Source organism: Ylistrum balloti, unplaced genomic scaffold, assembly GCF_031769215.1.
Source record: "Ylistrum balloti isolate Yb309-2 unplaced genomic scaffold, AGI_CSIRO_Ybal_v1 Utg370362, whole genome shotgun sequence".
NCBI classification, from domain to species: domain Eukaryota; kingdom Metazoa; phylum Mollusca; class Bivalvia; order Pectinida; family Pectinidae; genus Ylistrum; species Ylistrum balloti.
In genome coordinates, this window is record NW_026782256.1 from 155,025 (window position 1) to 169,420 (window position 14,396).

General features: G+C 33.2%; 1 protein-coding gene across 1 annotated transcript in view; it reads right to left on the reverse strand.

Moving 5' to 3' along the window:
• The window catches only part of LOC132553873 (palmitoyltransferase ZDHHC8-like), a 29,835-nt gene that overhangs the window by 15,044 nt on the left and 395 nt on the right, over positions 1 to 14,396 (reverse strand). The window contains exon 2 of the mRNA XM_060218153.1: positions 11,189 to 11,310. Coding sequence (XP_060074136.1) covers positions 11,189 to 11,310 — 122 coding nt within the window. The remainder of the gene's footprint in view (positions 1 to 11,188; positions 11,311 to 14,396) is intronic.

Here is a 14,396-nt window from a genome sequence, read left to right on the forward strand (position 1 = left end):
TGGCCTATCAAAAATAGCTAGACCCGAAAAAACTTTGTTGTACACAGTCTATATAAATCTACATATAATGTATGTTTTCTGGAGTTGCAATGTATAAACCGAAGCTTTTCAAGTTCTTTTATAAGCCATCTAAATTCAGAAAAATGAAAGTATGGCTTAATTGGTATGCAATATTATGTTTGCTTACAAAGCTTTACTAAAAATACCATATGGCAAGACAAGCTCTTAATTAGCGACTAAATTGTTCTATAAGTTCTTGGTTAACCTCTATCTGCAATGTTCAAACATATTCCTTTACTGATATTAATATTGATTCTTGTAATTTAGTTTTAAAATTTTGAGCAATAAAATCAATAATATATGTATTAAGTTCATCAATTCGATTGGGATTCTGCTGGAAATTAAGTACTAGTACATTTTATATAACTGTAGCTAGATGTCATAAAAATTGTAGAATTATTGTTTATAAAGACCATAGATCATCATTACAGTGGTCACATAAACACACGCCCATGATCCAGGGGCAAAATAACTGGTCATTGAAAAGAAGTTTAAAAACCTTAATTAATTTATCCCTGTAGTTTCATTCTAGCAAGCTACAGGTACAACATCAGAATCTTGGACTGTTTGTTTGTTATATATTGAGAATTTCGAATAAGTTGTTTTACAACGGACAAACAGACAGACACACAATGGATGCTGTGTCACGGCCTAAGTTCTAGTCACATGATCACTGACTTTCCAAGTAGGTGACTTCTATATATAGTACATCAATCATGTTTTCTTACGTGAATCATGAAATTCATTTAAATGCTTCAATATTGTTTTCATAAATAATCTCTGATACTTTGTTTCTATATACATTTCTGATCCTACTTTATTCATACATTTCTGATCCTATTTTATTCATACATTTCTGATCCTATTTTATTCATACATTTCTGATCCTATTTTATTCATACATTTCTGATCCTATTTTATTCATACATTTCTGATCCTATTTTATTCATACATTTCTGATCCTACTTTATTCATACATTTCTGATCCTATTTTATTCGTACATTTCTGATCCTATTTTATTCATACATTTCTGATCCTATTTTATTCATACATTTCTGATCCTATTTTATTCATACATTTCTGATCCTATTTTATTCATACATTTCCTTTTTATTCACACATTTATGATCCTATTTTATTCATACATTTCTGATCCTATTTTATTCATACATTTCTGATCCTATTTTATTCATACATTTCTGATCCTATTTTATTCATACATTTCTGATCCTATTTTATTCATACATTTCTGATCCTATTTTATTCATACATTTCTGATCCTATTTTATTCGTACATTTCTGATCCTATTTTATTCATACATTTCTGATCCTAATTTATTCGTACATTTCTGATCCTACTTTATTCGTACATTTCTGATCCTATTTTATTCATACATATCCTATTTTATTCGTACATTTCTGATCCTACTTTATTCGTACATTTCTGATCCTATTTTATTATACATTTCTGATCCTATTTTATTCATACATTTCTGATCCTATTTTATTTGTACATTTCTGATCCTACTTTATTCGTACATTTCTGATCCTATTTTATTCGTACATTTCTGATCCTATTTTATTCATACATTTCTGATCCTATTTTATTCGTACATTTCTGATCCTACTTTATTCGTACATTTCTGATCCTATTTTATTCATACATTTCTGATCCTATTTTATTCATACATTTCTGATCCTATTTTATTCATACATTTCTGATCCTATTTTATTCATACATGATCCTACTTGATTCATACATTTCTGATCCTATTTTATTCATACATTTCTGATCCTATTTTATTCGTACATTTGATCCTACTTTATTCGTACATTTCTGATCCTACTTTATTCATACATTTCTATCCTACTTTATTCATACATTTCTGATCCTACTTTATTCATACATTTCTGATCCTACTTTATTCATACATTTCTGATCCTACTTTATTCGTACATTTCTGATCCTATTTTATTCATACATTTCTGATCCTATTTTATTCGTACATTTCTGATCCTACTTTATTCATACATTTCTGATCCTACTTTATTCATACACTTCTGATCCTATTTTATTCATACATTTCTGATCCTATTTTATTCATACATGATCCTATTTTATTCGTACATTTCTGATCCTATTTTATTCGTACATTTCTGATCCTATTTTATTCATACATTTCGGATCCTATTTCAATAAATACATCTCTGTTTGATCTTATTTTAAAACATACATCTTTTATTCTATTAACATGGAGCTTTATATTATAATTGGCAAGTCTATTAATCCAAATAAAACACTGACTTGGATACAGACAATTCTTTAGAGAACTATCGTCGTACCACGCAGTTTATGTATAAAAAGTCTGTAGACTATACCATCGTAAATTTAAATCAAAATTTCCTATGGTTACAAATTGTGAGTTTAAAGGAACTGGTAATATACACAGAAATTTATGAGAACTTAGAATACCATCTTATTTTGGAGAACAAGATGTAATAAAACAGAAATGATGCCCATACATGCAAGCTGGGTCTGGCAATGTATGTACAGACACCATATAGCACAGAAGGCTTGCACTTATACCATAACATGCTTGTGTAAAGTCAGTCTGTTCTTTACAAAGCTTGGTGAACATTTGGCAGTTAAATATCTGTATCCTGAACTGTAAAATCAATATTTGTTCCTATCATTGGAAAAGCTATTGGCTGCCAATATTTTTAATATTGTATTATCACCAAGTTATCCATGATTGACACAAAGTAATATTTTTTCCATCACTTTTACCATGATTCAGGTAATGTGATACTTTTACATCTCATGAATAAAAGGTATTAAATATAACTTGTTAAAGTCTGTGACTCCAAGAGAGATAGAGGAGAGTCAATACCACTGGAAGATTGGGAATGTTTAAGTTTCACATATATCGGTACAAGAGACATCTTTTTAGTGTGTAACATTCTGCCTCACCAAGATATGTTAGCATTACAAACTTAACTATGAATGTGACATGATGGAATATAAAGTTCAATGTTAACAAAGGGCAATAACTCTGTATACCATGAGGTGCGAGACCTCTAGCTGATCCTGAATTACAAAACACTGTGTTCCTCTGATACATAATTCAGGATATTTATATCATTATTGTAATTATTTAGGTAAAAGTCATTACATGTTTGATAAATCATATCACATGACATACTGTTGACTGAATTTCAGTACACATAATAATATATTTAACTTTCTTTAACACTTGTGAAACATGTTATTTCAACTTAAATATCAGTCTTCTTGGTCCGCAAGGAAAGAAGGTTTGTTGTAAAATAAACCATACCTTCACAAGAAGAAGTGTTTTGATACAATAATATAGGTATACTGTTCGTCAACCTTCTAGTCTATCAATGGTATATTCGTGTCTGCTTTACCAAGTTTTATGAATGAGTTTGATTACATTCTCCCCCAAAAGTACAGACAGCTTGTGTATCAGTTCATATCATGTAAAGGCAAAAAGCAACCCTATGGTATTTACAGTGAAAAGCATTCAGAATAAACACAAGACGCTATATAAATTACAGCCATCCATCTACATATGTATATATAATGCCCTATTACTGGACGTCTCTGTCTATACGCCAGATGGTTAGAAAAGAAAGAGCTTTGTTACAAGCACCAACCATAACATTACTACAAGCTCTTATATACAGGAGTCAAAGGGCAGTATATTTATACACAGCAGTATTGCTTATGATAAAAAATCACGTAATGTTGATGTACTGTTGAGATTACTAAATATTGCGTAATATTAATGTAGATTCATGGCGTCACATCTAGATTAATGTTTTTACACTGAAAATGTAAGCATTATAAACCTAATAAAACCCAGCTGCTGTGTATCATTATATCACATATTATTGCTGTACTGTAAAATCATTATTTTGAGTGGGAATTTTATTTTGATGATTTCGTGGGTACTCTTAATCCATTGTGAATCTTTATTTCCACAAAATGATCAAATAGTATACTAGTAATGGACAATTGATTGAAAATTGAAACCAATCCTGGATCAAATGACTTTTACAGATCAATTTGTTGATTATATGATTGGATTTGTAAATATAGATCCTTTACAGTGACAAATTGAAATTTGGCTACGCTTTGTAGATAGGGACGAGGGGGGCCACAGACTTTTGCACATCTATGACCAAGTGTTAAACAAAGAGCAGCCAAATAGACAACTGCACATTGTTACCACCTGGTGTATTTCTTTTGGGTCTATACACAACTTTCAACCTGAAGTGTACATAGGATTATAGATCAGCTGAAAAAGTTAGTAGATTCCATACCATCTCATACAGAACTAGCATGTTCAACACTGGTCATTTGTGTGATAAAGGTGACCATGTAGTTATTGAAATGTCACACTCTAATCTTCTACTGGCTGTGTTGTAAGATGAAGGTGACCATGTAGTTATTGAAACGTCACACCCTAATCTTCTACTGGCTGTGTTATAAGATAAAGGTGACCATGTAGTTATTGAAATGTCACACTCTAATCTTCTACTGATTGTGTTATAAGATAAAGGTGACCGTGTAGTTATTGAAATGTCACACTCTAATCTTCTACCGACTGTGTTATAAGATAAAAGTGATCGTGTAGTTATTGAAATGTCACACTCTAATCTTCTACCGACTGTGTTATAAGAACTTCTATTCTGATGACTTATATAATGAAGGGGCGGTGATGCAAGTCCAATGTTTTGTCCATGACATTAGATGAATATGTACGCCAACCAATAAAAATGTGTGAAATGACAATTCATCAGAAACAATGCTTATATAACAATTTATTGAATATTTGATATATCTTACCACAAATTGACAGTTGAAGAACGACCATAGACTGAATATTGTGCCGTAATATGACAAATTTTTGCTGAGGTTTGCTATATTGTTCAATGCATTTCAACGTCCATTGATACATCCCGATAAATTACTCTCAAATGTGACCGATATGTTTGATTCTTTACCTCATATTACATATAAAAAAAACAAAAATATACAAGAAAGACTTTTTATATTCAACAAATGATGGATGAGAAGCATAGGGTGTATTATATGGCTAGTTGTTCCCTGGATGCTCAGGGCACCAAACACGATTCATTGTCTTTGATGAATCTTTCCATTCTACAATATATTTACTGCTTTGATAATGAAATGTGCAGTGACAATACCTCATATTTAACAACTTTACATGACATTATTTTTAACATCAAAATTTTCTAGTGTATGACAGGTGTTTGAATTTTTGAAAAAAAATTATGTCTGGATGTAACATGGACTTGGATTCTGAACTGGATGTAACGCAGGACACCAGAATTGCAACAGATGAATAAAATCACTGTCAAGAGATATAATCATTTAAACATTATTTTGAAAATATTTATTAAATATTATCTATTCAGTTACAGTATAGAAAAAATGCATCTTCATCTATTAGTACCCAAACAGACTTGTTGACTACAGAACTGGTATCCTGTTACATCTATTTTTGTGAATAAGACTTATTTGATGGCCTAAAACTGAAGTATGGTATATTCATGGCAATAAATCATTCAAACAGAAAGAATGTTATATGACTTTGACAATAAAATGTACTTCAGTAGGAAATGGTTGGCCCAGATGTAACAAATATTTTATGAAACCAAAGACTTGCTCACGGCTTAACTAAGACTGATGCTTGTAAACTTCCAAACTGGAATACATAACTGAAAAAAATGTCTCACAAAATTCCAACAATGAGTGTTGAACCTTGCAGTAGCCAGCAGTCAACAGATCAGTCAGATGTACAAACTTCTGTAAAACTATTGTATACAGAGACTTCATAACATGGAAATATCATTAGAGAAATCATGTCATTATGAAAGTAAAAAAAAATAAGATTTGACTCCATGACTCCTCCCGTGTCCGGGTATTGCTTTACAATTCCTCTTGTTTATACTTTATTGTCAAATCAAGCTGACTTCATGAACAGAATGTGAAATATTTCTATAAAATGCTTATTTAACTTGTATTTCAGTGACTGATGGTATTGATATATCAATGGATCAAATCATCCAACCAGTATAGAAGTGAATGTAAGGTTTTATCTTTAGGTAATCAATATGGCAACATACTGAACAAACTCATTCGTCATTAAAACGCTCATCGTGTACCTTATTACCCTAGACATTCTAAAACTATCATCTTGTACCTCAATACCCCAGACATTTTATAGCAACTTAAACAGGTTGGACACAACCCTATATATGAGTTACAGTCCTGTATTGAGAAATAGTTATTGCATTAAGTAAACAGTACTGAAATAGAAACACAGGAAGGTCTTTTAAACATTTGCGGTAACTGTTCCTCATATGCAGGACTATTATCCCTCTGCATATGGTAGTGGGGGATGGGATGGGTGGGTGCTTTTTTTTTTTTTTTTTTATCAAAAGTACATATAATAGCATAATAGTATTCTCTAAAGTATTTTGATGTTCTGGGGTCATTCAAGGTGATGATGTGTCCCTGATTTTATTTTCACTTTTTCTGAATAATTAAGATTTAAAGATTATACGAGATCACATGACTGTAAAGGTCTAATATAAGCCATCGGATTGAGGCAGAATTGTATTTATATCTAAAGCTGTATGTTAAAATATATCAGGGGTCCAGAAAAGCACTCGTTCGGTCGTAATGGACGAGTGAAAATTGTCTCGGACAACCAGATTTATCTTTGTCAGTCGTCCGTCGGACGAGTACTTTTTTCCAATGATATTAATGTTACAACTCAAATTTCAATAAAAATGTAAAGAAAATTTAAAACAAAGAAACGTGTTCACCGTACTTCGAAAACAAAATATTCCAGTCTGCACTCTAACGTTTGATTACACCGGAACTCCCATGACCTCAAATACAACATTTGCAATACCTTAGTCATTTTTCCGCGGTTATACTGATGTCATGTGCTCTCATTCTTAACAGCACCTATTCAGTCGGATGTAAACAAACACTACGACTAGGTCTAAGTCGCGCACAGTGTCGGACGCAAAGCAGCCATCACTGCATAGTTTTTTCACTAAAACTTCAAATAAAAATAGAAAACAAGTCACATGTCACACCCTCACTGATTAAGTTGCCATTTCATAGCTGAATTTGGACGAGTAAATTTCCAATCTGGATGAGTAAATTTTTCATCCCACCAGTCAGTCCTGTGCCTAGTGGTTTGAAATATTTGTCCAGACCCCTGTTTATGCTAATGACACTATACTACTATTAGATATGGTTTGCAAATACACACAACTAAACATGTTTTCTGAATATTCTAACATGTGGCATATCTGACACACAACAAAAGACAACCGCAAATGGTCACCTCAGGTGAGTTGGTATCATTATATTATTATCAACTATTTGTTTATATGCATTCTCGGCAATGTAATGTTCTTGATAATCAAACAATTGTCACAATCATTGACAACAATATTACTGCCTGCATTGTACACTGATCCTTTTAAAATTTCTACAGTTAGTAGTAGAAACTTAGGACAGCAGTAGTCAAGATTTCAAAGATGTTTCAACATTTACCACTCTGAAATTAGTTGGGCATTACTATTGACATTTACTGGATGAAACAATATGTACATAGTCTTGATAACCAAAACTACTTCTTCTCTTAAACCTGGTCAAGATTTATATTCAACTATCCATAGAACATTTGTGGAAAATCAATTTAGTCCTGCGATGATAAGACATAATGTGGGTTAGAAACACAATAATTATGGGTATACGTGTGTAAGAAGACCTATATATATCCGAGGAATCTGTTTTATATATAGTTATTCACAACTTGTTATCCTATCAATTGTCATGTATACACAGCTCAGACTTGGCATCTATATACCAATACTTTCATCATCTCTGAAGCTCTGTGCAACTCCTTCAGACAGAATAAATAACTGCTCTTTATAGCCTCATACCGGTAGTCTCTAAGCAGGCCACATATACATTGAACACTATTTTGACCACATAAATATCCTTATGATACCGAACAGATTCTAATATAACCTATATGATAATGATGTTAATTAAAACACACCAAAGTATTATACAAGGTCCCATACCCAACTGTTATTTTACCTTTTTGGGGAGATTGAATTTCAAATATTACGATTATACAAATGCCTAACCATTTCAGTCTGAAATGAAAACTAGTGATGGGAAAAAGTCTGGCTTGGATAATGGATAATTGCAAAACAAAATTGGTTGATTATCAATTATAGTTGGTTCTCCAAAATTAGTACAGAATTGGACTTTGGAAGAAAATTAATGTTTATGGAATTAGTATCGTTAAGTGTCCCTTCCGCAATTTTGACATATCTCTAATTCTTATAATTGCAGCTGTATAACCTAAATCGCTTGTAAAAAAAATACTGATGAATTTTGTTAGTAAACAAAGAATCAACAATACTACTTCTTGCTTAGGTTAAATTACAAAATACAACAGTTTCATGATACAAAGCCACAATTTCAAAACCACTTACCGCCATTCTCAAAATGCCATCAATGAATGATTTATTTTTTTTCTTTGACTAAATTTCAATGATTTTATTCATCTGCCCACCCCTGGTAAAAACTGAAGGGTCAAAAACTTTGTTCAGACATTCATACAGAAGCCCAGCCGAAGAGATATTGGCATGAGCAATTTGTGACCATTTGAAAACATCACATAATGAAAGCTATGTCAATTTTGCTCTAATGTTAATACTGTTTTATTCAAAACAGATAGTGAAAACATTTTAATATTGCTTTGATTGTAGAGTTGTGTTATAAATGTATAATGAAGGTCTTTAATTAAAGATTTGGTAAATTTAAAAACATGCCTGCATAAACTTGATAACTAAAGACAGCATCTCTCGAGGTTGCCTTACTTATCTATGTATCTTATTTATTTAACAGGTTTTAGTCCACTATCATGTCATATCTGCCTTTCAGTGAAGAGAGATTGTCCTATGAAAACTAAAGACAGTGGTATTGCTGTATGATAAATGATCATCTCACTTGGTACTACTGCATATCACAACCTCACTTTAGATGGGTTGCTGCCATGATCATTTAAGTTAAAGTAACATACACTGATGAATGTGACAGGCTTAGGACAGATTCTAACGAGGCTTATGAGAGCCATTTTATTGGTCTTTAGTGACGATAGCAATTATCACTGCTCCCAACATTGCCCGACATAGCCTCCGGCTCTGGCACTCTTAAGAAAAAGGTAATTGGATCAAGTGTACATCTATACCAGCAGTCTAGAATCTTACAGGACTTGACAGGTCTGATTAGCACTTCCAATGTCCATCAATGTTTAGGCTTACATCGCTGTAACATGTGTAAATCCTCTCTTTGTTCCGCCCTTGTGCAGCAAGTCTGATTAGTTTTAATTCAACATCATCCTAACTTAATTTTCAAAAGATCTACACAGACTGTACATGTAATTAATTTATCAATGAGAACCAAGAGAAATAGTTTCCACTGATCAATGAGAACCAACAGAAATAGTTTCCATTTATCAATGAGAACCAACAGAAATAGTTTCCATTTATCAATGAGAACCAAGAGAAATAGTTTCCATTTATCAATGAGAACCAACAGAAATAGTTTCCATTTATCAATGAGAACCAACAGAAATAGTTTCCATTTATCAATGAGAACCAACAGAAATAGTTTCCATTTATCAATGAGAACCAAGAGAAATAGTTTCCACTTATCAATGAGAACCAAGAGAAATAGTTTCCATTTATCAATGAGAACCAAGAGAAATAGTTTCCATTTATCAATGAGAACCAACAGAAATAGTTTCCATTTATCAATGAGAACCAAGAGAAATAGTTTCCACTTATCAATGAGAACCAAGAGAAATAGTTTCCATTTATCAATGAGAACCAAGAGAAATAGTTTCCATTTATCAATGAGAACCAAGAGAAATAGTTTCCACTTATCAATGAGAACCAAGAGAAATAGTTTCCACTTATCAATGAGAACCAACAGAAATAGTTTCCACTTATCAATGAGAACCAACAGAAATAGTTTCCACTTATCAATGAGAACCAACAGAAATAGTTTCCACTTATCAATGAGAACCAAGAGAAATAGTTTCCACGTATCAATGAGAACCAAGAGAAATAGTTTCTACTTATCAATGAGAACCAAGAGAAATAGTTTCCACTTATCAATGAGAACCAATTATCAGTGAACAACAGCAGAAAAAGTTTTTCTCAGTAAACACCAAGAGGAATAGTTCATTTGTCAAAGATACCAGAAGTCTTCACTTAAAATTGAATATGAGGACAACACCATGAAAAACAAAAACAAACAAAAACAAAGAACACCATCTTCATTAATCATGCATCAAAATCAAGAGGACTGAATTTTTTTTGAATACACACTAATGTGCAAGTAACATAAAGCAACGATAGTTCTTATTTCACAGTTACAAAACCATACAATCTCATGGACAGATCTAGACTCTGAACTGGTATTGGGTTATTCCACAACCAGCTGAAATCCATTACATCAACTATGTCTGACTTGACTTGGAAAAAAAGAGGATCTTACTTTAACGTAGATGCAATATTGATTATTTTAACAAGTCCAATAACTTTTCTGATAAAGATACCACAAGTGATACAGCCAATTATTAATGAGTGCAATAAATTTATAATAGATCAGTATATAACATTGATTCTATCTATAAATTAATAATGTCATTCAAAAATAAGCGAAACCTCTGGAATAAATTTCCCCTGAAGACAAGCTAATTTTGACTTATTCAGTCTGTATTTTACTACGGAGACAATCATGTGACGTCATAAAGTCTTAATTATGATGTCACAAAAATGTTATTGCACATCAGGTGTCTTTGATATTGATCAGATAAGTATCAGCGATAAGCTATGACACAACATGCCAGTTGTATGATAAACTCTGTTTCTTAACCAATATATTAGCCCAAAAATTGATTTCTCAAGCAACAGATTTCTACTGTGAGCTTCTTCTGTTGAGTGTGAGCCTGAGATACGAAAATAACTCACCACTAGGGTAAATCCCTGGATCCATAAATGTGGCTAACCCAAAGTTGGCAATGACAAATAAACACAGAATACCTTGGTAGATCGGAATCGCTAGTGAGAATTGATGTAACAGGTATGGACATCTGAAACAAATAAAATTGCACAGCATATCAGTTTAATTTTTCACAGAAAATCGCTAGAAAATTTCTACTTTTGGAAGAATGTTCAGTAGTAAATCACTTATGTGAATAACAATGTACATCTTAACTCCAAACCCGCGTTAGCATTTCATGTTTGCTTAAGAGTAAGTATAATGTTTTTCATACTTCCTCTACTGTAAACAGTTGATCTATTAAGATTTTCACAAGTTATCTTACAGTTGTCTCTAAACCCAAAATGGTTCCTCAGCGATACTTGACATGTATACATCCCCACATTTTTTTTCAAAATCAAGCCAAACTAGATTACCAATATGACTCCAGAATCAAGATAATGTTGATTCTTGATATTTCAAGGTGCACTGTTTCGTCTTCATTTCATTCAGTTAATATTGATCACATTTGGAATTTTAAGCTGATAATTGACTGAAGCATGAAATGAAGGTCAATTTCAACATTTGCAATGCAGCAATTCTTCCTTGCATATTGGGTATGGTTATAGAAGGCAAGGGAGATGTTTCAGGTATGATGTGTCTCCACTTTCATGCCGGTAATCATTGGCTGAAAGGCCTTGATAGTGGATAGAAAACCTGTCAAACATGCTGGTACCAACATTCACAGGTGACCATGCATATGCCAATTAGTATAAATGTTATTATTTTTGCTACCACTCTCAATCGACACAGTACTGTCAACAAGCTAAAACTGCTACCAGCCCATCAATAGACAGTATTCCACACCTTCCAGGGCTCTCACACCCCATTTTGGGACTGGGGCCCGGGGCCCTTAGAATTGGGGAAAAAAGATACGATTTTGCATTGGGAATGGGGCAAAATATCGGCCCCAAATCTGGCAGATCGAGAGCCCTGCCTTCCCTGCATAACAATGACAGACAGGTACAATGCTACCCACCCATCAATAGCCACACCCCTGACCCTGTATATCACTGACAGACAGGTACCCAATGCTACCCACCGATCAAATGCCACACCTCCTTCTTTGAATATCAATGACAGACAGGTACAATGCTACCTCACTATCAATAGCCACACCTCCTACCCTGTATATCACTGACTGACAGGTACCCAATGCTACCCACCAATCAATAGCCACACCTCCTACCCTGTATATCACTGACTGACAGGTACAAACTACCCAATCAATAGCCACACCCCTTCTGTGTATATCACCGACTGACAGGTACAATCTAACCCATCAATAGCTATACCTCCTCCTTTGAATATCACTGACTGAAAGGTACAATCCAACCCATAAATAGCCACACACCCGACCCTGTATATCACTGACTGACATGTACAATGCTACCCACCCATCAATAGCCACACCTCCTTCTTTGAATATCACTGACAGACAGGTACAATGCTACCTACCCATCAATAGCCATCCTTCTACTTTGTACTGAACTTATCCAGTTAGCTATACGGTTATGATTAAGAACCAATCAATGGCCAGTTAGATCAAACTACTATCCAGTTTATCTCTGACTGACTGGTACAATGCTAATCATCCATCAATAGCCCTTTTCATCACTGACAGCTCTTATGCTACCAACCCATCAATAGCCATTCCTCCTACCTTGTATATCAGTGACTGACAGCTAAATGCCATCTCTTTCCCATTGATTCTCATTTTCCCTTCCTACTTATTTTTTTTGTCTGCTGACCTTCTTATATTCCTATCTTTTGTTTTTGTCTGCTGAAAGGCCATAACAGTGGATGTTAAAACTATTAAATAAATAAAAATATAAACAATGCTCTCACTCCATCAATAGCCAGGTAGCAACACCTACCCTAACAGAGTCCTCTCCTATAAGAATTGTTCTTGAAATCCTACATGTCTGGAAATGGTTTTCACCGGTATTTAAAATGTTTGAATTGAGCAAAGGTCCATTTAACCATCAACCTAACTCACTGGCAGAGCAGTCCCTCCGTAATATCTAATTCGGTCACTCAATTGTTGAAGATATGATATAGCTCAAAAGCAAATTCCAGAGTGAGACAGTCATTTGCATCGACTACAGTGGAAAAGATAGCAAAAAGGAGTTTCCTGAGAAATTCAGTTTTTGTCTAAAAAAGCTGATGGTTCCTCTTTTTGGAAGATACATATACTGTCAGCACCCTATAAAAGGCAGGAATTTTGGTGTTATATCAATGCCTGACAGACATGAAATAAATCTTAATGTCTGGAAAACATGTACTTTTATCACCAACAACAATCGTTTGATGTTTGGTTAAATTAAAGTAATAATTACAACAATACTTGATGCAAACCTACAGTATTCTTGACAAGTACCTATTCTTTCCACAGGAATTTAAAATTTCAATGTATTATTCTACTTTGAATAGATGGTGTGAACATGGAAATAAAAAGGGAAAGATGCCATCAAACATTGAAACGCAAGTTTCTTTTATTTCAAATCCTTTATATCATGTTTAGATTTGAAAAAAAGAAAGAACATCTGATAGTGTCTCTTGATAGTCCATCACCTGAGGTTCCTCAAGTGAAGACTGTTGGTTCATCTGAGCTATGGCCATATGACATGCTTTAAATATGTAAAAATTGTTTTCAGTTGTTCAAACAAAATAAATAGCTAACTTGTATTTATCATAGACCAGAAGTAGGTAGAGCTAACAAAAAAGGTTGAAGCCAATCACTTTTACTTGAAAAAATGGTTCACTCGAAAGACAGCTATTGCAGGAAATGTACTCCTTTTTCAGAAATTTTCAACATAAGTATTTCTTTTTTGTTTTCTGTGAGCTATTTTGAAATGCGTACAATGGAGAGAATGGGAGCTTGGCCGTTGACTGGTGTTGGTACAGTTTCCTTAAATAATCTTTCACTGGAATAACAAGACAGTTCCGCTAATTTCATTAGATTAACATTGATAAGTAATTGCAGTTGTAATTAGTAATGGAAAAAAGTTAAGGATACTTCAGTACACAAACAGCAAATTCAGACAAGGCTGTTTAAGTAATGAAAACAACGAAATCATGAAAACAATTGAAAAATATAACTTTAGTGATTTCATAAGTAATAACACTCTTCCATAC